The 25,060-nt window shown below is 40.1% G+C and overlaps 1 protein-coding gene across 7 annotated transcripts in view; it reads right to left on the reverse strand.

The window, feature by feature from the left end:
* Positions 1-25,060, reverse strand: part of DGKI (diacylglycerol kinase iota) — a 218,909-nt gene that overhangs the window by 46,411 nt on the left and 147,438 nt on the right. For 6 of the 7 annotated variants that reach the window (XM_049821631.1, XM_049821632.1, XM_049821630.1 and 3 more), the window contains 7 exons: positions 20,750-20,850; positions 11,985-12,064; positions 10,227-10,271; positions 5,192-5,261; positions 3,638-3,678; positions 1,909-2,036; positions 1,205-1,330 (listed from right to left, as the gene is read on the reverse strand). In XM_049821631.1, coding sequence (XP_049677588.1) covers positions 1,205-1,330; positions 1,909-2,036; positions 3,638-3,678; positions 5,192-5,261; positions 10,227-10,271; positions 11,985-12,064; positions 20,750-20,850 — 591 coding nt within the window. The remainder of the gene's footprint in view (positions 1-1,204; positions 1,331-1,908; positions 2,037-3,637; positions 3,679-5,191; positions 5,262-10,226; positions 10,272-11,984; positions 12,065-20,749; positions 20,851-25,060) is intronic. The other variant, XM_049821634.1, reaches the window with a different exon arrangement.

Raw genomic sequence — 25,060 nt, forward strand, 5'->3', positions numbered from 1 at the left:
TTCCACACTACCAACACTGTGCACAAAATGTAAAATTATTCATTTTCTCCTAAACATCTTTGGCAGAATATCCCCATAGTATCCAAGTTTCTTATGACCATGAAATTCACCCTCATTGTGCTCCTCTAAGGTGAGGTTGCAATATTATCTGTATTCTGCAGCTGGGAAAATGAGAGTCAGAAGGAAGGCAGGCACAAATTTTCCATTAGTTTTAGTAATACAACCTGAGGCACACAGAAAGCCTATTTCTTAGTTTCCAGCCCTTCACTCTCTTTCAAAGTCTTGTAACGGCCTCTCAGAAACCCAACCTACTTCACAGTGGACATGCACAGAATGAGAAGCCTGTTGTTACCGGCCATTCGTGAAAAGTTTGTTGTAGATCTGCATCATTCAGAAATTCTGTGAGGGAAATGGAGGGCAGAAGGCAGTCCTCCAGAGCAGCGTTCAGCTGCCTTAACTGTAATAATACCCGCTTTCTCTGCTGCAATCCCCTGCCTCATTTATTACACACCTTCCAGCTTGGCAGCAAATGAGGCAGTGTCTAAACACACTGCAGAGCTTGCCCACTGGTATAACGAATAATCTGCATCAGCCCAGAACTCCAGGACTAAAAAACTGAGAACCAATTCTAAAATAGGCAAGTAGAATAAGAGATGCTGTTAGACAAATCTGAACATGGCAAACAGGATTGCAGTAGTGGAAATCTCCTACATGGGGGAATTGCCAGCAACGAAACCACTCCTTAGTCATCCTACACTGACAATGATCTCTCTGGTTCAAGATTAAATGAAAACTATTGCCTACATCTTTGAAAGTAAGCAGCAATTGTAGAGGTTTCTGCTTTGTCACATTGCATCAGAGCTATCTCAAGGGTGAGCGCTTCGGTCTTTCTCGTAACCAGGGGCCATGCATGTTCCCTTAGCTGGAACTTCAGGCATCCAAAATAACGCATTTACTTTTGGAAACTTGGATCTAGGTTTATTAAGAGTACAGGGTGCCACAGAGAAGAAAAAAAAAAGGCAAGAACATATAATAATGGAAAAGGAGGAAGAAACAGAAGGAATGACCAAAAGAGAAGAAGCAAAAGGACATCTGTAATTTCAGCATGTCAGCACAATTCATTAAGCTTAAAGGAGCCACTAGGACTTGTCTGTGGTGATGGTGACAGTGCATCATCAAGCAGAGAAATGCAGAGGGCTCTTACTGCAGCATATGTGTCTGGCTGGCGTCCTTTTGTTTGTCAGGTACCTCGTAGTGTGGGGAAATCTTGCCAAGGCCGCTGTCGCTCAGCATCCTCTTTCGAACCGCAGGGTTCCACCGATCTGATATTCTAGGGAGGGAAGAAGGAAGGGAAAGGCATTCAACTCCTCAGAAATTACCTCACGTACTCCACTTTGAAGCTCTCTAATGCTTACTGGTACCCAGCATTTTTCAGCACACAGCAAGCTGAAATAGCTTAATTCACTATGAGTACAAGACTGTTTCTAAAGATGAATAGGAGCATTTCTGGTCTGCCCAAACGATGAGAAGAAAAAAAGATGTTTCACCATAGTTCTTAAGCACAAAGGGCTTCAGGCCCTTATACAGTGGTATCAGAGCCCTCACCACGCAGAGAAGGGGTTTAACTCGATCGATACAGATTTATGGCGGGGCAGATACAGCCGGGGGTGCGAGGAGGTTGAAAAGTGCCAAAGTACATTAGTCCTGCTGTGTGCTCCAGGATGCCTAACGCAGTAGATGTTATTCCACTGTCCTTCTGTCATTACCGTGGCTGCATCTGATCCTGTCCCCAGCTCCCCGCTTAAGATCTGCCCTCCCACATCTCACAATCCTTCAGAAAAGGGGACCAGAAAAGAGATGCCCAACTCTTAATACGGCTGCTGAAAGCCAGATGCCAGCACCACTCACCCAGAGGCCTGCTCCACTACCAGATCAGGCATTCCTGGTGGTGTCCCCACCTGCTGTGACATTACCAGCTCTGGGTCCAAAATAAAAATCTCGTCCTGCGAAATTTCCGTCACAAAGTGCAGATGTTCCTGTTGAAGTGATACAAGGAACAAATCATGACCCTGCAGCATCACTGGTCTCTCAGAGCACCCAGCTGGCTATAGGAAAGCTGGGTGCACGTCAGGGTCTCTGGAGAGCATTCATGTGACTCTGTGTATTTATTTAAGCGCATACAGATACACACACACTAAAACCAATGCTGCTGAAGTCACCGATAAATACTTCATCGATTTCAAGTAAAACAAGATTCCCAACCAGCATGGTTCACACTCACAGCAACACTTAAAAGGCTACTACTCAATGACTCTATGTCATTCAGCTGAAAACTGGAGGTCTACCCAAACGCGGAGGTTTGCCTTTCGAAATGAGGACCAACACTTAAGGTCTTGCCCTCTGATAATGGCTGACAGAAGCTTTCATTGTTTGGGGATACTGTCCCAGACATCTATTGCTTTTACATTCTGGTTTCACATCTCCGTTACCAAAGCTCTCTTTCTCAGTCCCTCTTTTTTGTTATTGTCACTGAAGGCTCATTGTCCTTCAAAAAACACCGAGTGTGAGCGGGCCTGTCTACACAGGCAAATGGGCAGGAAACTTCCCACCGTTTGTGCACTGGGACCATCACACAGCATTGATCTTTTCCCACAGAAACACAGGGAAAAGGAGTAGGAGGGAAAGATGACCACTTGTACAGAATCAAGCATTAAAGAAATGCAGAATAAGCCAAACAGAGTCACAGTGCCCAGTTTAACCTGTAGCAGCATCTTCTTCACCCTTGCTTTCCAAATGTTAAAGTATGACTTGATCAAAGCATTTTTATGACTGTGTGCAAAGAATTCCCATGGTGGCTACACGCAGACCCTGAATCTGGGACCTCTGAACTGAAGCCACAGCTCCTTCTGCTTGAACTAAACCACCAGCTGCTTTTGCTAGGAAACAGTCATATGTTCATGTGATCCAAAACAGCTTACACAGTTCTCAGGAGGACTAGATACAAATGACCACTGTGTGAAAGCAACAGTTTGCACTTAATGCTGAGCCACTAATTGGCCTGTTCTGGCTACAAATGAGAAACACCAAAAACTCTTTAAGGTTTTCAAAGTGTCTTTTAGAAAATATATTCAGATTGTCAAACCTATACCACAGGTTTGAATCCAATTGAGCTACATGCTGTTTTGGGGTTCCTTGGGGATATTTGATACAACTCTGTTCATAATTCTCAACTTGTAACATAACCTTAATTTCCATAGCTATTCCATGTCACACACACAGGATCAAGACTTCTGGAGACTAAAAGCACCAGTAAAGATATAAACTCAAATACTCTGCTGACACACAGATGCCCTTAGTAGGACTTGATAAGGATGACAAATGTAGAAAATTCTGATCTGTACATCAGAGTGGTAGCAAACAGAAGGACAGATGGTCAGCAGATAAAAAAGTTCAGTGAAAAGATGAGAATTACATCAACTAAAAAAATGGCCCAGAATTTTTTCCTCTACTTTTCATGAGACATCAGTAGCATCTTTACAGGAGGAACAGCAGATAATTCATTTTAAGCTGCATTTGACATAGATTTGAAAATAATAATAAAAAAATCTATAGAAACAGTAACCGAATAAAGATTTACCTGAGATCTGTCAATGCGGTAAAAACGATCAGCAGAAGTTGCTGCAAGACAGAGAAAAAACAGAGCTGCAGTGAAGAAAATGGTCTGAGCAGAACTGCATGGACAAGATGGGCTGAGCTAACATCACCACCACATAAAACAACCTCTGTGTCAGTGAAGTCACAGTGGTTTCACACAGTGATTCATTCACCGTGTCCATATTCCTATCCCATTAAACGGTGAATTTAAAGGTGAGGCTTAACAAAATTCACTGAAATTATTAACTTGACATAAATATTTTTAAAAACATATAAAATGGATTTCATGCTTATAAGAAGAATTGATTACATTAAAATATGTGACAGAAAAAGCTGCATTGTTCCGATGAGTGTATAGCAAGCATATAGTGAAACTGATGGGTCTAATAGGATTAATTCAAATTCTGAATCTAAAGAACAATAACATGCTTGGAAGCTCTTTGTAAATCAAATGCATGGCCACAGATATTCACCCTGAATTATCAATACACTCAAGGAAAATTTATGCTACTCGTGAAAAACACATGAAAATCGGGGAGGTTGACTAATAAAGCACCTAACATGGAATCTCCTCACTGCCAAATAATTTCTATTACAAAACCCAGAAGTATTTTATCACCTACAATGTACTTCTTCACATGCGATTTTTTTGTTTCTGCTTTGCATTTAGTTTGGCCAGTGAAAACAGATTCGTTCATTCTGGAGTTTGGACACAAGAATGGAGTGATGTAAGCATTGTAGGTTTTGGCACTGCAAGGGAATATCAAATCCCTAAAAGATAAAAAATGAATGCACCTACCCACCCAGCTGTCCCCCAAACCCAAACAGATTCTCAATATGTTTTTTATCAATTTCCCTCATGAGAGACAAGGAAGAGTGATTAGAAATTGCCAAGGAGAAATTGGTTTTGTTTAGAACAATAAAAATTTCAGTCTCCCATGCTGAAGCTTTTGCAAAAGCAGATGCCATCCATTTTAGCTGCTAATTCCAGTGCTCTGGAGCCTGATGTAAAGCCCAGATAAGCCATCTGCTTTGACAAAGTCTGGGTCAAATACAAGCGCAGGTCACCAGGGAGTTACATGAAGTGCACTCTTACAGGGAAAGGAAGGTACATTTCCATCACCTAAACACTACAGTACCTAAACACTATAGCACTTAAAGAGATAGCAGAGTGAAGAACGCAGCCTTTCCAGCAGTGGCATGTTGCCACAAGCAGCTGCACTCTGAGTCCAGGCATTGCCATGTAGTAAGTGCTGCTCATCACAGCAGAGACACTGGTAAACCAAATCTCTAAGCACCCTTAGAAGAACATGCCTTCTTGGGGTGACAATGCTACAACAGATGTTTTGATTGCTAGACGAAGGGTTTGTTTCATTTTTCAGAAGGGAAGGGGGGCATGCAGCTTCTTTTTTGCCTGTTCAGTGGAACAAGAAGGAACAGTTACCCCTCCATGGTAATACTCTCAGATGTACTATCCTTTACATGCGCAGCAGAAGCAAGCTGCATGCTAGGCACAAGAGAAGGGAGATGCACTTACCGTCTAGGAAGCACCATCTAGGAGATAGCCTCTGAACAGAAAGTACTCTGGGGAAAGAGCTTTCCTGGTCCTGGATGGGGCAAGGAAATGACATAAAAAGTAACAGATTTTTTTCTCTTAAAATAACTATTTTCTAGTGTCTGCTTTTTTCATTTTGCTCTACTGACATTGCACAATGGGCAAAACCTACATAGCCCAAACCCACTGGATTTGCTCCTCACTGACATCAGAGCTTGACTGTAATATAGAAGAGAGCAAACTGACACGGTTACCTTCAGCCACATCCTTGGCTGTCCCCTTCCCTTCAGCCCAGCAGTGTCAAAAAGCCCTGCATCAAAACCAGCTTTCTCAGCTGTCTACAGACCCCCTTATTTGTGGGGACAGAGGAATAGAGAGATGTGAAAGAGGTCAAAAAGCTACGCATCAATATTGGACAACAGCCGTGAACTCTACTTACTATTTTTGTTTCTTGTGTGCCTGTCAACTTGCTTTATTCTAGCTCAGTATTTCTACACTCTTTCCCACCTGTACTGATCTGCCACTCAAAGCAATTGCCCACTTTGCCTGTCCCTGGCGTGACCCAAATGCACATCGGGGTGAAAAATGTTTTTCTCTACACCCAGAGTACAGAGAGCGCAGACCTGGGGACCACCATCGGCCAAGCAAACAGACATCCTACATCAACACCCTCCTGTTCTGGCTAAAAAGACAGGCTCCTTGGGAACAGATGGCTGTTATTTCAGGAACAGGCCTTCTTCCCAACCTGTATGCTCCAAGGAGTCAAACAGGCTGTCCCCTTGATTTTTCAGCTCTCACTGAGCTGGAGAGGCAAAAGGGATCTCAGAAAGCAGAGGGTGGTCATGGCTCTACTCCATGCTGCCAGCAGATGGCCAGCCAACTTCCTAGTCCCTGGGACACAGTTTAAACACAAATAGATTTGCAGAGGACGAAAGACAACACAGCATGGATCTCGGGCACCCACCCAAAATTTGTATAGAGCCAGATTCTATCCTTATTTACACCTTAAGCAGCAAAATCAGTACATCTGCAAATGATGGAAATTCAGGCACATAGTAGCTCAAGATTAAACTTTACTCCTCCTTCAGACAGCAGACTAGAGAGTGGTATACCAATAGCACAAGACACGAAAAGAAAAAGTAGGAGCAATGGGGTGGAAAGGTGCCTTTGAGAAAAGTATAACTCTGCACAGAAAACATAGAATGTGAGTAATGTATATGTACATATATTCATAACATGGACATAGAGCGGTAAAAGCAGACCAGGATATAATGATATCTCATTGGGACTTCTCAGAATATCACACAGAAGCCCAGCACCTTTCCTGACAGCAGGATGCAGGACCAACGATTTTCATATTGGGAATTGTCCAGTTTTATCAGGTCAGGAGTTGTTTGAAGGTCCAACACCAGAAAGTAAAGGCTGGGTGAAAGAGCGAGTTCCAAAAAGAGATTCCAAACAATCATGGGTTTTCAGCCAGAAGGGACAACAGGGCTATGAACGCTTAAACCCTAGTGTAACACAGGAATCCACCACTCCAGCCTGAGCTACAGCAGACCTTTTAGAAAGGCACCCAGCCTGAGAGACTCCAAGCGACACAAACCCCACCATTCCCTCAGGCAGGTGGCACCACGTGCATGGTTTGAAGGAGGAAAGCAAGGCTGCTTTGTATACAGGAAGAGGGAAGGTGCAGAAACACCAACACAGAGTTAAAATGAAAGTTTATGGTGCATCAAACATGCCCAACACATCTGCAGCATTCATACAGATTCTCAAAGGTTTGCAGTTCCCTATATGTTTTCCTCTGCTTTTGCTGCCTAGTGTTTACATCATTAAGAAAACCTAGAAGTAATAGATATTTCTCAGCAATTTACCTTACTGTTTTGCAAATCTGACTTATTTCTAAAATATTTATCTCAGTAGCCATGTGTGAGAAAAAGTTAAGAAAAAAATAAAGAATATATCAACAGAAAAATGAGAGTTTTATCAGTTCAATTCCCCAGACTGTCCAGACATGTGTCAGTAAGACCATGGGGAAGAAGCAGTTTGCTTTCTTCAACCTTGGGAAAATCTCAAAGAATGCTGAAGGAAGTTGTCATTTCAGTCTGACTGGGTAAACCAATTTCCAAATTGATTACAGAGCAAACAATGTTCTCATATGTTAAGAGTCAGTCATTGCTCTTCAATTTACATAAAGATATCTGACACTTTTTCAGCCACTTGAGAAAAAATGAGGTCATGCTGATGTTGCACAGATACACACAAGTTCTTAGCTTCCCCAGCTTCCTCTTCAGCAGGTTACCTGCGTGCACTATGTGTTCTTTTCAGGCAGCTCTGATGATGATTAGCATTTTGCATTTTGATGGACCCTCACTTCTCAGCCAGGTGAATGCATATCAGTGGCTGGCACGATGCTGCTACCATATGTTATTAATTTCATTTGGTATCATAACAGTGTTTGTAAGATTCATCTTATTAGCTTATTGCGTTTCCTTACTGGTTATCCAGGACAGAAAAGGAAAGACAGCACCAATCAACTCATCTGTTGTCTCCTCAGTGCCCTGGAGTTTGGCTACGGTCCTGACAACAGATCTGGTCTGAAATGTTACTGCAGCAACATACAAACTTTGCTTGACTACAAAAAAATATATATACACATACGTCTTCTGATGCATGATACCTGCATCTATAGCCATCCTGACAAAAATACAACAGCCTCAATTCTCTGCCATATATAGACTGAAAGATCTTACTTGATCCCATAAACCTTGCTCTCATGTACAGGTTTTTGCCTCCAACCTCTGTGCATTACAGGAAAGATGAAAACAATGACAGCATAACTTTCCATAAAGTGAACTATTTCTGCACATGGGGACGAAAGGACATATCTCAGTGGTTTAAGCATCAGGTTTAAAATACACATATGCCTTTTTCTAATATGGGCTTATGGAGTTGTGGGATATTTAGGTTTGCTTGTATCACAACTGAGGTATATGTGGGACAGTCAAGGGTTTTCTGAAATCCAATAGGTTTGCTAAAGTCTATGTATCTGCATGCACAAAGCTTTATGTATCTTAATATTTATGCCACTATTTGTGGAAAATTGAGGACTGGGATACAAAGAACAAAAGGAAGAAAACATCCAAAGATAACGGTGCATACTAAAAAGGTAGATGATACAAAGAGAAATAAGTAAAAATTCATAGACCTAGCAGAGTACATAATGCTGGGTAAATGAAGATAGGGATAATGCTGGTAAATGTAAATTCAAGTCACAAATTGCATATTGTGATATGATCCTTCAAAGACTTCATTACAGTTCAACTGCAGAACTAGCTTGGGAAGTCTCAGGCCCGTGAGAATGATATTTTATGAGCATTAAACTTATTAGAGAAACAAAACAGAATGAAAAACAACTCCAGCATCATTTTTCTCATTTGCACCTGGGCTTGCCGATGTTTCTGCTGACTCCCAATGTTTTGAGCTGCAAAGGAATCATGCAAGAGAACTGCATTTATGAGACCTAAAAGTACCCATGACACCTTATTAGTGAGGTAGGAAGACAGTTCCATCAACTCAAGCACCTTATTCATGCCCTTTATACCCTGCTGCTTCTCCTTTCTGTAATATGTAGAGGGATACCAACAAACACGGAACAAACCTCAAATTAACCTAACAAGACAGTTTGTAGAAATGACCCACTGAGAATAAACCACTGTTTGAAGACTCCAGGATAAACAAGTACTGAAGGCAAACACAGAGGGGGGTACCTTCAAAATGTAGCATCATAAAAAATTGATAGTATGTTAGGGATTTCACACTGATGTGCACTAGAGAAGATGGCTAGGCAATTAATTTATATACTGCTATAACTGCAGAGGTTAAAGCCAAGGATGGACTGATTTCTAGCATTTCATACTCTGTTTTGGCCCTCCCCATACACGCAGATTTAGTTCTTCATTTTACCTCAGGCAGTTTCCTATGCATGGAGCAGTCAGCTCCAGGTTAATTTATAATGAGTGGAACAGAACAATACATGCCGTTTTATTAGCCAATTCACTAGACACTAACACTTCTGTAAAACTCAGTTCCGGGGCAATGATTGATACAAATGTCAAAAATATGAGGTTAAAATTGGACAGGGAAATGCAGAAACAAACCATGAACTGGTATGAAGACGGCAACTCCAGGAAAACATGCCAAATTGCATTTTCTCATAGTGTCTTTCCGCATTCAGCACATTTACAGGCATTTTTGCCGAACTGGAATTCTGCATCAGCCAGGTAATCATTAAGCCCCAAGAAATTATCTGCAATTTCACCACAATGGGTTCCAGTCAGCTGGATCTCTGTATGCTTTCACAGTGAACTCGTTCCTGCCGATCCCAACAAAAATTCCATTGTTACATCTAGGAAAAGGCTATCAACACTGTGTGAACTTGTCTTTTGATCCTAGGTGCTGTGTCAACTGACCATGGTTTGTGTCAAGTCTCTGTGCTAATGTCAGATCAGCTCAGGAGTCAGTAGAGTTAGTCTGAGTTAGTTTACTCACAATTTAAGCACTGTGCAGGGCAATGTTTTACTGAGAGAAATATGCATTCTTGAATAATACTTCCAACTGTAGAGGCAAGTTCGGTATTGCATTAATTGTAGAATAAAGTTGTAAAATGCACAGAAAGACCAATTTTAAAAACTAGCCACCTAAAACTAGAACCTGCAAAAGACACATTTGTGCCCAGGATGGATTAAAAAACTACTCTGAAGATTATGTTAAACTAAAGGTAGATAGATGACTGTGGTACACAGAACTATTAAAAGGTTAGACCTGCTATCACACCTTTTTTCTCAGTGATAGACTTTAGTACTACAGCTATGCAATATAATATGTTATTGTTCAGTGAGACAGAGCTAATATATGGATATCCAACAAAAAGAAAACCTGGGTTCAAATGCAAAGAGTGCAGTCCATGTTGTTAAGCCTCTTTTTGTTCTGATACTAAAAGGAAAGCTTATCTTACCTGGTAATGAACTCTCTGTGTAGTAGAAGTTACCGACTGTAGGTCCTAGCAGGAGGACGAAAGACACAGACATGATGAAAAAAAATTAAAGCAACAAGAGTGGTTTGTAGTTCTACTGTCTGAAGTGGTTTGGCAAACAGATAATTTTGAAAGGATTTCTCACTGGTTTTAAGCATATAAAAGAAACACTACAGAATAGTTATGGAAAGCTCACTTAAAGTTTAGATTTGCATGCATTTGGTCAAAAAAATGGTTTTAAAAATATAGAAATTATGTTAATGGATCTTTACCATATCAGAGACCTATTTGTTCCATGAAAACTATCTAACTTTAGAGTATCAGCAAAAAAAAAACAAAAGAAAAGATGCTAAAATCTATAAATGTGTTTTGCAAATATTTCTGAGTAATTAATGCACTAAAGAAAACCACTGGCAGTTCTCCCTTTTTTAAGATAACCTCACGTCAGGGGGGGTCATATCAGAATGACCCTGATATTTAGTAGGGTTCAGGAATCTGGAATCTGATTTATTTTAACAGAGATTTTGTCATATAGATTTAGCTCATGACAGCCTACCAAAAAGCCTGGCCTACAGACCACAGCTCCCCAGCTGGCATGCAAGTTGGCAGAGTGCAGAAAACCTTGGCACCTTCAACTCCCAGCCAATGGGTCTGAGCCAAATCAAGCACACACAAAAAAAAGTAGTACAAACCCTGCAAAAGGTCAGAGAAACACAGTTCCACCACAACCACTCTGGGTAGTTCAACCAGAACTTCTGGGTGTGCTTCCTGCGGGGCTGTACAACTACTTGCCACCCAATACTGGCCATTAAGCTGCCTGAGCTCAGTATGAGATCACATTTTTAATTCGCTGAGAACATCGTCACAATTATTTCAATGGAATTTTCCATCACCGGATACTTCAAATATGCATGACCTTAAAATATGGGTTTGTGTCTGGTAGTACTAGCCACCCCTCAGGTCTGAATGTTCAGAAACGAAGGTTCATAGCTCCTACGTAAATTGGACCACCTATTTAGAAACCTTCATAATGTCCTCACACTTGGAAATGTTGTTGAAAGAGATCAGTGAAAGATTAAAAACAGTCAGAGACTGTATGTTAATGAATATCCATTAGTTTTATCACTAAAGGCATACACACTTAAAATTATTCAGATTATGAGGCATTTAGAGTCTCCATTTTCCAGACTGTATTGTAGAATGAACTCTCCTGAGGCAAGGTGTTCAAGACAATAATAGCAACATTATTATTAGCACATGAGCATACATTTCTGTGTATTTGGAAATATCTAGTTGATATTTGTAGTGTTTATGGGTATCTCAGATTACTCCATGACAGTATTGGAGAATAACATTTGCCTAATTAGACCCACTCAAATACCATGATGTTTATCCTTACGTAACACAATTTATAATCAATAATTTATGTAATTCAGCAAGTTATGTGGAGAGTCCTGGTATTCCATTCCAATTCAAGGAGAAGTAAACACAGCCATCCACATCAATTCTGTTATCGTTTAAAAGGAACCAGTGTAACTTTTCATTTCCTCTTTAGAAAATATTTTTCAGTGCTACTCCTGCTTTTATTATCATATCACAACTCTAAAGTTTTGTTTTCAGTGGTAGGCAAATTGCAATACTCCTACATATAGTTGTTGCATCTATTAGATGTCTGCACTCAGAACCAAAAGAAGCATAATATAGATTAATAAATGATACCCGAATTCACAAAAAACTGACCTCTTGTAGACGGTCAATGTACATACGACAGGTCTCCAAGTCACAATCTCCTCGTACAACTATAATTCCTAGGGGAATGGCTGGAAAATCAAACCCAAAGAAAAACTTCGTTAACTGAAGTCTCTTGAACTCTAAAAGATTTGCAATATGCTTCAGTTTTTGTGGGTTTTTAATGTCCTTGCAAAAGCTTTCTACAATCTAAATCTTAACAGTAATTTAAAAGCAGGAACATATTATTCATGGTTAGTTTCACCCACTTATAAAAAATTTCAGTTTTCAACCATCTTTCATACCAAAAAAGCTAGAACAGATTCAGTTAAACTGTGGACTTCATTGTCAGATGTCAACATCAATTATTAACTGCAAAGAAAGGAACATACCCCAGAACAAAAGTTTAGGGGGGTGCTCTTATACATTGAAATAAGAGAGTGATATTTCATTTTCAGAACACTAAAAAGTCTACAAAAATGATTTAAAGTTATGAAAGTCACAGCCTGATTTCAGAGAAAACTGTCCAGCACCATGTTATTTGGATGTAAGGCTGCTTTCAAATCAAACCAAACATTATTCCATCTACACACAAAATTGACATAACATCTCCATATTTTTTCACAGAGAAAAAAAGAACTTGTGAAAATACAGCTAGTAATTCCCCTCAGCTGAGGGAAGCATTTTCAATAGCAGGGGTTTTAGGTTTCCACAGCCATTCTGTTCTTGCAGCTAAAAAAAGCCCCAAACAAACCCACAAAAAGAACAAAAGAGAAAAAAGTATATGCAAGTCCACAAGGAAGGTACCAAGAGAACTACCTAGTGAGACCTCATTAAATGAAAAGAAAACAAGTGAAAACTCTTGAGTACCTGGTTTTCTAAAATTGAATCACTGAATTAAGTTCTTTTTTTCTCCCTGGAGGGTCTTTAATCAAACAATGGCCCCAAAAAGTAAGGGAGCAGCAGGAAAGAGATTTAAATCCTCATGTGAAGTATTCCAGAAGGAGAGAAGAATATCAACTCATAAACAATTTTGGTAACTGGATAACAAGAAACAACATAAAGTCAAAACAACTGTGCTGCAGCCCCTCCTGTATTCAAAAGAAGTTGATTAAAAGGCAGAGATATTTATCCACCAAGAACCTCTTCATTCTGATAAGAGAACGAGACAGCAGGAAAAGATAATGGGGGACATGGCTCATATTTTTGTGGCCCACCAAGGCTAGAAGCAGAAAGAGAAGCTCAGTGGTTTCAGGGAGGAGTAGGGGAGCACCTACAGCAGTCAAGGTCACTACGGGCCTTAGAGGCCAGCGCAGGGTTCTGGGGACACATTGACAAAACTGCCAGCATCGTGTTGGAAAGCGATTGGGACAGCAGAACAGCTAGCAACCTGGGAAAACCAGAAGCAGGGTCAAAAAAGCTGGAGGAAGAAACAAGAACATAAAGGAGGGATAGGCAGAAAGGCTAGGGAAGAAGGGAAGAGCTTGCACTTCTCCTAAAGCAACACCGACATCCAACCGTGATGCCAACCCACCTGCACATTTCAGAAGGGCCGGGAGGGAACCGTGCTCGTTGCGACCTCCCAGATTTTTTCATTAAAGAACAGAGACTGAGAGACAAGTGAGTGGAAGGAGGGTCAATCACGAGGTTTGCTTTACGCGCTCCGATGCTCTGGGTTACAGACTGATTCTCTTTGCTTAGTGTTTATTATTGCTTAACCTGCTCTGACAGGAGACCCTTAAGCTCTTTGTAGAGAGTACTTAATGGCTATCTAGTTTCAATTCAGCAGATCCCTCTGCAGCCCTTACTGAAAGAAGCGTTTGTTAAATTCATTTATAGCACTGAAAAGCGGATTGCAGCAGACACGACTACACCTCCAATAGCTACAGAGCACTAGGAAGCTACACCACTGGCTCATAAACTGTCACCACAGATTTTGTCTCTCTTCTGTTGAATTCCTTCCTTCATGGAGGAGTATGTGCGCTTAATGGGGATGTGAGTTTTGACCTGCTGAAACAATGCAGCTAACACAGAAACGAAATCCTTAACTATCACCATTCCTGACAACCCAAAGGAGAAGGACCTTACGAACATTTGGAATTCTAAAGAAATCCACCAAAATGTCTGAAAAGAAAACACTAATATGCAATAGATAGCTTAGCGGTGACATTTATGGGCCTTATCTAACGAGTGAAGAAGAAAGTCATGATTCACAGATTTAATTAAATTATGTCCCATCTATTCTTAGTGGTCATAGAATGACTCTGGAATTCTGGTCTGGGTGACTTTGTCCTTAAAAAGAAATGTGCAGCTTTTGCTGCCTGGAAAATCTGGATTAACATTACTTATGGCTTTTTGGGTCAATGGCTAGCTAACGGATAAGGTGCATGAGATGGGTCTCGAGTTTTTCCATTCCATATGGTTCATGCTTATTTGAAAAATCTTTTAAGTCGTTACTGGATAATACTACAGTATATGCTAAAATGTTGCTTGCTAAAAGTTTTTTTTGTTTAGGATTTTTTGTGGGTTTTTTGGTTTGGGTTTTTTTTGGTTGGTTGGTTTTTTGCAAGATCCATGTAGCTTTCAGAAAGGAAAATGTTCCCAGCTCTCATTTTTATCATAAACCACAGTAAGTATGCACAACGCAGCCAAGATTTTCAAAGTGCTTCACAATAGCTGCTGTTTGAAAACAAAAGCAAATCTTTAATGACTTGTAATGAGATTGAAACTACAGGATTGTTTCTCATTCTAAATACAGGGCAATGCTGTGCAATAGGAGAAAAATAAATTAAGTTACGATAAATCAGTTAAAGGCATGAAGTTAACATGCATGGCATTCAATCATTGTGGACACTTTCATCCAGGAGTAAAGGAGCTTCTATTTTTTCTGAATAGCCCTGTGGGGATGAGGGTGTGGACAGCACAGAACAGTGCTGTGGGACACAGTGATTATTAGATATGCCAGGTGAGAGATGGGATGACAAAGTCTTATATTAAGAGCACAGGCACTGCAGAGCAACTTTCCCATATACCCGCATACTGTCTCCTCCTGTGAATACATGGATATATCCACACATGGAAATATGCCAAAAATAAGGGATAGTCTCAGATCATGAGCCAAGCCACAGCACTGAAGTGCCAGACATTTTTTCTCCCAAGGCGCCTGCTCTTGTGGCCACTTGCATCCAGCTCCCGGTTTCTTTGTGTTCCCTGAAAGATGAGAAAAAGACTTTGTCCAAGGAGCTGTGGATACAGACTTTAACACTGCAGTAACGAGCAGCAGTGCAAGAACCCTAGGAGATGAGACAGGCAGACAGTTGCTTCACATTCTGAACAAGTACTGCAGAAAGCTTTTTGTTCCTAGCAACTCTAACCAAAATAGGGTATCAGCAGAAGGAGGGTTGGGTAGATGCAGCAGTATGGCTAGCATGATGCTCTAATTAGCTGCAAGATTAGTCGTGATTTCTTAAGTCCTCTTGAAATTAGCTACAGAATTATAAACAGCAAATAACTCTTCTACCTATTAACTGCCTGTTATGCTGAATACCTAAAGCTAGTGAACTCTTTAATAGTATTGAGTATACAAATGGAAGAAGCCTGAATAAACTGCATATGGGACCATGAAGAAAAAATAAAATTCAATTAACTTCCCCATTTATTGTTATGTAAGGATTCAATCTGTGATCTAAGCGCCGTGATTAACCCACTCAAATCCCAAACAAAACAGCCTCAAGACAGATCATTAAGGTAGATGTGAATGCCAGGAAAACTCATTCTGAGTCTGACATACCTCAGGGGACTGGGGAGATTAGACATTGGTCTGTAAATGTTTAATGTAGCAAATAAAGGATCTTCACTATTGAAGATGTTATAAGAATGTCATTTTCCTGAGAGGTTTCCGCTGATATTAGGAACACGAAGGACCAAGTAAATTCTTGGGAGAGAATTCTAAAATATTCAGACATTGATATTAGGAGGTTTGGCTTTCCTAGTATGGTTTTAATACAACTGAGTTTGTGCAAAAGGATTTTCTCACCACACAAATCTAAGCCATGTGTCTCTTCAGATCCCTTTGTTTATTACACTGACAAAAACTGAGCCTCCTTAGGTTTGTTGGCTGTTAGTTTTCTTAGCACTAGTTATCCACTTTTAAAATCCTCACATCAGGAAGCAAAACACAGTGGAGGTTATCAGACTAAACGAGACCACGTTTGAGAATGTGGTCATCCCCAATAGGCTCTAAGTGACTTCTCCAATACCTTGCCACAAAAAGGAAGAAGCCATCCAAGTCAAATGAAGACAGAACTTGTCCCAAACACCACACAAAAGGGAACAGGTGATAGAAAGAAATCTATGAAGAGCTGGGAATTGAAACTTGCAGGGAATGGATATTGGGACTAAGAGCTGAAAGAAGAGGTCTGGCTGAACAATGAATAATGATTTAGGATTAAGAAAAAGAACAGGAACCTGAGCTGTGAGATCTGCAGACACAGACTAAGACAGGCAGGAAGGATGAGTGTGGGATGAGATACTGCCATCACTGCAGTCTTCTATGTTTCCTCCTTAATCTTAGTGGTACTGAGCAAACTAAGATTGTTCTCCATGGCTAGGGCACATAAAAAAAAACAAGTTAAGGGCAGTAAGAACTTGCATATTCTATTAAAAAAAAAACCAAACACCACAACTGTGCAGTTGCTGGTGATGGTGAGCCATTTCACTGCTCCATCTTCATGGTGCAAATCTACAATGCTGTTGGCAGGAAGGACTAATAAGGGTTGAAGACCACTTGGTCACTAACAAGTTTGTGGTTGGTTAGTTTGTTGTTGATTTTTTAATTTATTTTTTTTTTAATATAATTGCTTTCTGCATATACCTCCATTGTCAGGAATTTCTTAGTAACATTGGAAGGGAGAAAACAGGGTGTCATAAACAAAGATTTTGCTATTTTAAAAATAACTCAATTGTTCCCCCACAATGTGGCTTTGGATCACGCTTTCCTGCAATAACAGGAAATCAGAGAGAGTGCACAGAAGATATGCACGCAAGAGAGAGTTCTGTCCATATAGAAACATGAATCCAACTCACTTTTTGAGTATGATAGTCTTGGTTATGGTCAGGGTACAACTATCACATCAGGCAGAAGGTGAAACTGGTGACTAGGATGACAAGTGCCTGGGGCACATATAGGGAGACGTTAAAGACAACAACTACATTTACAGCGAAGAACATTACAACATAACTAAAATGCCAACATATATCCCTTTCTTAAAAGGGTGCATGGAAGCATTCACCCCTCCTCACTGAAGGATCAATAAGCATCCTTTACCATCATCAATCATCCCACAGACAATACTGAGACGTTGACAAAAGAAAGAACAAAGGAGAACAGAAGGAGCACAGAGAGGGAAAAAAGGGACAATTCAGACACAGCGTCTTGGTTAAATATCAGTTGCAGTGACAAAAGTAGATAGCAACAGAAGGAGAATGGGCTAAGAACAGTCGTGCCCTTCGGAGGACAAAATGACATTCTTTAATTGCTCAGGAGGCTTTCAAAATGAGGTGTCTACCTCCAGCAGAGTGAAGATTAATCTTCATGGAACAGTTTGTATGACGAGCTGTTATATGTCGGGAAGTGCAATTTTAGGTGAAGTAGTTGATAGAATCAAATCAGCATTTCAAGTGAACAAGGGGACTGAAATGTATTTACTGTGAGTTTAAATGATCCAGATTATTACACTGATGTCTGAGCTTTCAAAACTCTATTATGGAGATATGTAAAAGGCAAAACCCATAATAGCTTCTTTGCTCTTTTTCCTTCAGGGATAACTCATTAACTGGCTTCCTTTTCCTGTTCAGATTGCTGTGGGATTCTGGTTTGGTTTCCCAATTATGTAGGGAGGTAAAAATGCTTTTAATCCTTGTGGGCAGGGAATAGATATTAAGTATAGTATTTTGGAATTAAGTTGTAGGTATTCTGCCAAAGCCTGGACAGATATGTAAATTGAGCCTCTTGCAAACATCTAGTGAGACACCCATGTACCTGAGAGCTATAGCCGCATTGAAAGAAGCTAACCCCACTTACAGTAACAGGCCTTGTAGAAACAAGACCCAATACAAGTGCTCTTGTATTTTACTAATGCACAGGTATTATCTGCATTTAATTTTTTTAATTCAGACTGCCAAAAATTCAGTTATTCACGTGCCATGGAAATTTATTTATTTCCACTCCTTTTCCCCCCCATCACTTTCTTTGGTAAAGAAATGAGAATCGCTTCTCCCCTCAGCACTTCCCTCCTCTCCCTTTCGCCAAATAACTTTTAGTGGCAATGCTCCATGAAACGATTTGCTGATGAGGACGTAGACAGCACGCTTATTTTGTATAAGTATTCAGCATATGACAGAGCCAGGCAGGCACAAATCCATAGATCTGCCACCAGAAAACCATTTAAAATTTATCCCATTAGCTTTGTCAGAAATGCAATTAAAATGAGTATCTACTTTTCTTAAAAGGAAGATTTACATTATTTTCCAGCTTCCTTCCTCATAAAAACTTAAGTTATGTAGTCCTCTAGTGTAACCATGCAGCTTGATGACCGGCTATGCCTGAGAAAAGCCGCAAGCATCCTGCAGTAAGTCACAGGAAAACTTGGACATTAGGTCTATGCTCAGTGAACCACAGAGATTTTCCATTTTTTACTTCATGAAATTCAAGGAGCTGGCTAGAAGATTTAAAACGGTTTGGTTTCTGACTGTTTTGGGAGCACTTCTCTTCCTATACATAATTTTCTTCAGTCGTAATTAGCATCACCCAAAAATCCTCAAATCAAGATCAGCCTCCTGAAAACTAAAGGGTGGGCAATTTTTATACGAGATGCTTAAGTTATATGCCTATAGAAGTAGGTAGATGACCAGCGTATGCTGTAAGTTATATGTCTTTACACAGGACATTCCTAATATCTGCAAAGGTTACAGTGAGGTATCTTTCCCGATTTATTTTAGGTTGATGGGGTTATTATTTGCTTTCTCATATCTTAATATAAAAAAAAGTAATGCACAAGCATTACTGAGACAGCTAAAGGAGGACAGATAGGAAAAACAACTTAATGAAAAATGTCTGGGAAGAATACTCCAGTCCAGCTATGTTATATTATCAAGCTGGTCATGCAGTAAACTTGAAAAAGAGACAAAAGGGTCTTACTGCAAATGACCCGCCAATGCCCAAAAGCAATCATTTTAACTCTTGATGGACAAACATCTACTTTTTGAATGAAAACCTCTTAAGCACACATCCAGCAAGTGATCAAATGCGTGTGAAATCTAAACTCAAATCTGAGAGATGCTAGATAATTCTCTGGCATTTTTTATATTGTTATAGTATGGGGGTTTGCAGGTGACAAATAATATCAATATGCATTTACAACTGCAATTAGAATAATGTAAAAAGTTGTATATTTTGTGTCAGAGCATGTAAATGGCTCTTAAGGACTACACAATATACACTAAATACACACTAAGTGTACGTCCATAATGATGTTGGATGAGAATGGTTCTCCTCAGATGGGAAACCATAGGAAGAACCATCAAATGAAACAGATTGTTTCTGACAGGTTTGGATAGATGTGGGTTCAGTGTGGCCTGAAGTCTACTGAAGGTCAAACTCTCAATTTAAACTTGAAGCAAATTCTTCTCCAGTGAGACATAATCCTCATCCTGTTAAATTTTTTCTCAGTCCAGTGATGAAGGCTTTGATTGCCTTAATTATGACAAAAATCCACTAACAGAAACTTCAGAAAAGGCTGTCAGGACCTATATTAAAATTTAACCCATTTCAGTTCTTTTGTTGTAAAAGGAAAGCTGGTGAACTGGGAGAATAAGGAGGGGTGGGACTAGAGGAGTGAAAGTGAAACAGTTTAACTATCTTCCAACAGTAAGATAAGCAAACCAATTAAAAGGATTGTCATCCTGTAATTACCAGAGTGCTCTGTATTACAGAGGGAGCTGAAGCTTTGTTGCACAACAAACAGTCATGCTTGTAATTTAATATGAATAATGAGCCAGATGCATGAACAAGACTATTAAATTGTTATCACAAGCAGCCGTGTCCCTCATTGATTAATGACTCCATATGTCACCAAGGAAAGGAACTCCATTTTTAAGTGTGAATTGTCATCATCAATGTTGCCAAAGCAACTGCTGTCTGCTTTTGACTTACCCCTGAACATGGCAATTAAACCATTACATGAGGAAACAAAACAGTGATTATTCTCTTATGTGGAAGACTGAAGGCTGTTAAAGAATAAGGGACTTATTTGAACCACATTCAAGGTCAGAGCACATTCTCAATATGAAATTTATCATGGTCCCCCATTCAGTTTCAAATATGATGCTAATCATAAAATCTGGAATAGCTTCATACACTAGTAGAAACCCAGCAGAACCAACAGAAAGACATGAATAAAAAAATAACAGGTGTGAAAAACACTTACTTTACAGTAAATAAAATCAACTTGCAGAAGGCACAGTTAAGTAAGAAAACAGGTGAATTACCTATATATGGTCTTTATAGAGAGAGTATTTATGGAGAGAGGATATGTGTGTGTATATGCACAGATAAATGAACATCCATTCCACATGACTCACCCAAAATGTATGCTTGACCCTGTGATTGGACTTTTGTTGTTGTTGTTGGGGGGAGGGGGGGGGGGGGCAGTGTTAATGTAAGATTTATACAGAATGTTCTACCAAAAGCAGCTACGGTCTGGCTTCTTCCAACTTACAGGCTTCCCGGAGTTTTTCCTTGTCGTAATGTAGCCCCTCATATTCTTGTAAATTAATCCTGTTCACTCTGATCCGCAGGCGATCTGGGATGGAATGAGGACTGCAAGAAAAGAAGAAAGCTTCTTAGACGAAGTGTTCCTTGGAAGAGCAAACTGAAAACAGGATATGAAGTGATTTTATTCTTCTCTGAAAGAAGAAAAAGAGCAAGCCTCTTCAAAACCAGGCCAACTTCTCACAGGCCCATCACTGCATTTAAAATTATGCTTACCCACTGAACAACAACATAGACATTACACCTTAAATGATAAGCAAGATCAAGAATCCCATCTGCTGGCTGTGGGGTTGGAATTGCAAAAGTTTTTCTGAGTTGCCTAATCTATATAGCTACCCCTCCGCTCTGCAGTTTGCTTTTTTGTACATCCCTATGGCCCTACCACAGCCAGTAGGTAGATCTGCCAAGCTGTGGTTCAAGACACATGCTTTCTTGGGAAGTCTCTCAGGACAACCATTTCTCTGCTCATGAGAGCATCCACCCTCATTCCTGAAGGATCTTCATTCAACATCTCTGTTCTGGGAAACAGGCAACAGAAGTGTGGCTAAGAACTGGATTTCCAAAGTAGTGAGTCCAACGCACAGAACCCAGGAGGGCTTTCAAAAACAAGTAGCAGTACGGGAACCTCATTTCTACAAATTTCAGACAGATTTAGATACCTCAACTGTCTATATAACTTTGAAACACTCAGTGGGTCCCTGTCTATAAATTTAAGTGTCCATATATTGATAGAAAGTTTTCCTGAAAAGCTTTGTTTTGATTTCATGCTGGCTTCCACCTTACCTTAACCTATTATTTGATTTTGTAAGTTTAGCTGAAAGCTATGTAAATTAACTTGACTACATTTGCATTTTCCAATTATAAAGAAAGATAGATAGCCTGTGTATTGTAAGGCACATAGCAAGCGTCTGTCGTATAGGAACTGGCCCCTGTGTCAGTTAAAAGTAGGTTCTTCATTCTGTGCTTCCACCAAAAGACCATGTATTTTCTCTGTTTTAACCTAGTTAGTAACAGAACTCTGTCAGCGTATTATTGTCTAACACACACACTGCCTTTTAAAAGTCAAAATACTGCACACTATCATAAATATATAGGTTTGCTTCTTTCTTGGTCTCACTTTTTAAAATATTTGACCTACAGCATTTGCACTGCTAGTGCAGGACATGCCACATCTCACAAATGTAGTTTTTTTTTTTCTTTTTAAAGAAGTGAGCAATTTTCTTTTTGCCTAGAAAATACTGCAGACCTAACAGAACACATGCTTTGCAGCCACGTCTTGATAGAGCCATCAGGATTGCAATTAGCAATTATTTCAGTGTTAGGTTACTGCATGCTTTCTCTCTGTTGGTATAAACAGCTCTGTCACCCCTGGACAAATAAAAATGGAGATTGAAAATCAAGTCCCGGTTGAAAAAAAAGCTTTACTGGCACAAATACTCTTTGCCTAGAAGGTGATAAAGGGTAATGTATTGAAGGTGCCTCCAAAACTGGAGTGTAAGAGAACATGATAGAAGGAGCTGCACTGAAGCAGTTCATGTTCTGAACAGGAGTTTCTATATTGCTGATGAAAATGAACCTAAGATACATGAAGAATAACTTAGAAGAAATCATAAGCACTTATCAGTGGCAGCAAGACTGACACACTCAGAAACATATAGGCTACCCAATGTTTTCCCTGTGCTGACAGGGATTATTGTGTCAAAGTGCCCCAAGATAACAGCAAATGGCCCACGTGTAAGACAAAGTTTTGCAGTTTGATGACAGGCACCTGGGATGGTAACTTCCAGCACAGCTTCAGGAGGCACCTTTCTAACTCAGGTGCCATTATGTCATCCTACAGAACAGCATTCTCCACCTGCAGGCTCTACAGCTGGCTCAGCAACCCAGAGAAGATGAGTGCCTGCAAATGGAGGGGAAAGGTATACAGATGGAACAAGAACATAATTGCACCGAGTCTGACAGTTTCTTCTTTCTTTGTTTTCTTAAAACAAGTTTAAAAGTCACATCGCTGGCTGAGAAATGAACATAGTCTGAGGAGCTATGTTCCTGTCCAAATTCTATAAAATGCAAATTTCAAAAATGAAAATCATAGATTTTTAGCCAAGAAAAGATAAGAAAATGTTTAAGTCAGAAAAGAGAGGAATTTAACTGCATAGTCTTTGTCTGAGGGGAGAAAAGAAATAATTCACTGCATGTAGTAGGTTCATGAAGATGAGTGACAGCTCTGAAAAGTGAAGGTTTTTTATGCACTGGTACAATACAGGAAGAAGCTATGTTGCTTTTCCCATAAAGTTCTGCCACCACACATTATGATGAAGGTAGCTCAGTCTTCCAGCTGATCAATTCATAGCCTGGGGATTGTTGGTAGGTGTCAGGGAGGGACTACTTGTGAATTACCTCTACTTCTTTGAACTTAGCTGGGAGGAAAAGGGATAGGGAGATTGGAGAATTCAGCTACTTATTTCGGTTGTAACACTCAACCATGCTACAAAGACAGCCATCCTTGCTATGCACTGAATTAAGCCCAGGGTAAACCCAACCAAAAACCTCAAACTGTCGCTTCTCCTGAAATCAGAATCAAATCTGTACTGTTGTGTTGAAAACTTTGAGCAACCCAAGACAGAACACTACAAAAAGTATGTTTTCCAATGCCCAGTTCAAAACAAGCACTTGACCGAAAGCTGATACTCCTGTGCAGGAATTACTCAGCCCAGCATGGGGGATGTTTGTCCTCCAGACCAGAACCACACCATAGCCTCCCCCTACTTGTTCTTTTCCATTTCTTCCTTGCTACAGAGCTCATCTGCGTGTGATGCTCAGACCTTTCCTTCCACTTGGTGACCCTGTGCTGTGGGGCCCCAATGCTGCTCTGCATACTGAGGGAAAGCAGTTTAGTACAGGAACATTGCATCTTCCCAAGGTAAACTGTGGTTTTAACTCCTAATAGAGGAACACCAACTCCCTTTTCTCCTTGATTTGTCCTTTTAGATCTTCCATAGCAGATATCTGAGTGATACTTGTCTTTCAACACCCATTGCATCCCATCAGTCTGGCTCCCACAGAAACCTACTGGTGTCCTTCACCACAAGAGATGAATTTGTTTCTGTATTTTTGTAGCTCTGCACTGTCTGTGCAGAATTTACTACAACTATGAGGTCTTTCATACCTCCCACTCACAATTTCACTTCCTCTCCTTCCACACACTGACCTTTCTAGTATTCCTTAGTGCATGGCAGTACAGGAGTGTGCCTGATACAGGCAACTGGAGACAAGCTATGGTCTATTGTGGGAAAATACTGGGGACAGGGCAGGTAACCCTTTCCCCAGCTTTCATGTCTCCCTGTGAGCTTGTCTCAGTCATGTAATTGTTTCCACTTCCAGATGTTGAGATGAAACAACGCCAGCAAGCCTGGGATCGCTAAAAAAAAATGGTTAATGAATTATTTCTTGTCTGATCCAGAACAATCATCATTGAATCAGAAGTGACTTTAAAGTTGCTGTTTCAAGCTTTCTGTTCAGTACTTATACATAACTGTCATGTTTGAATTTTCAGAAGTGATAATTATTTCTACAGTTCCTGGTTTAGGTAAGAGAGGAAGGGGAAAAAAGGGGAAAAAAGAGAGAGAGAAGGAGCTATGTAACCGAGTTCACACATCTAACCTTTGACAGAGGCAAGAATTCAACAGGACTCTTCAGCCCAAAATTCAATCCCTTATTCCCAATACCATCTACCCATTCCTCCCCAAGGCTACCTTCTTTAGGGTAAAAGTTAAGTTTTCCGTATCAGTACAGTGATTTTTTTGTGTTGCTTTCCATGCCACTCCCCCGCCGTCCGCCAAGTCCCGCCAAGATTTTTTACTTGTAGATGAAAATGGAATGCATGAAAATATTTGGATGATTGCCTGAATAATTATTACAAATAATTCTAATAACTGTCTATATTATCTACAAAGATTTTTTTAAAAATTATCATTCAGACCCAAGACTTTTTAGTTCTCTTGTAAGCTAATGTAAGAAAAGTCAGCAGAACTATCTTCCTTTTATAGTGCTTCGCTCTCAACTACTCATTTGGCATAAAAATACTAGGAAACCTGTGTAAAAGCAGTTATGGTAGGGCTTTTTGCTTCTCAGTTTCTAAGCACTAGTTCAAGTGTGAACTTTCTTGGCAACCATTATCAATGAGTTAGTGTTAGACTTATGTCCGACCACACAGCTGGCCTGATTCCAAACACATCATCACAACGGATAACCTGGATAT

Source organism: Accipiter gentilis, chromosome 18 (genome assembly GCF_929443795.1).
Source record: "Accipiter gentilis chromosome 18, bAccGen1.1, whole genome shotgun sequence".
Taxonomy (NCBI): domain Eukaryota; kingdom Metazoa; phylum Chordata; class Aves; order Accipitriformes; family Accipitridae; genus Astur; species Astur gentilis.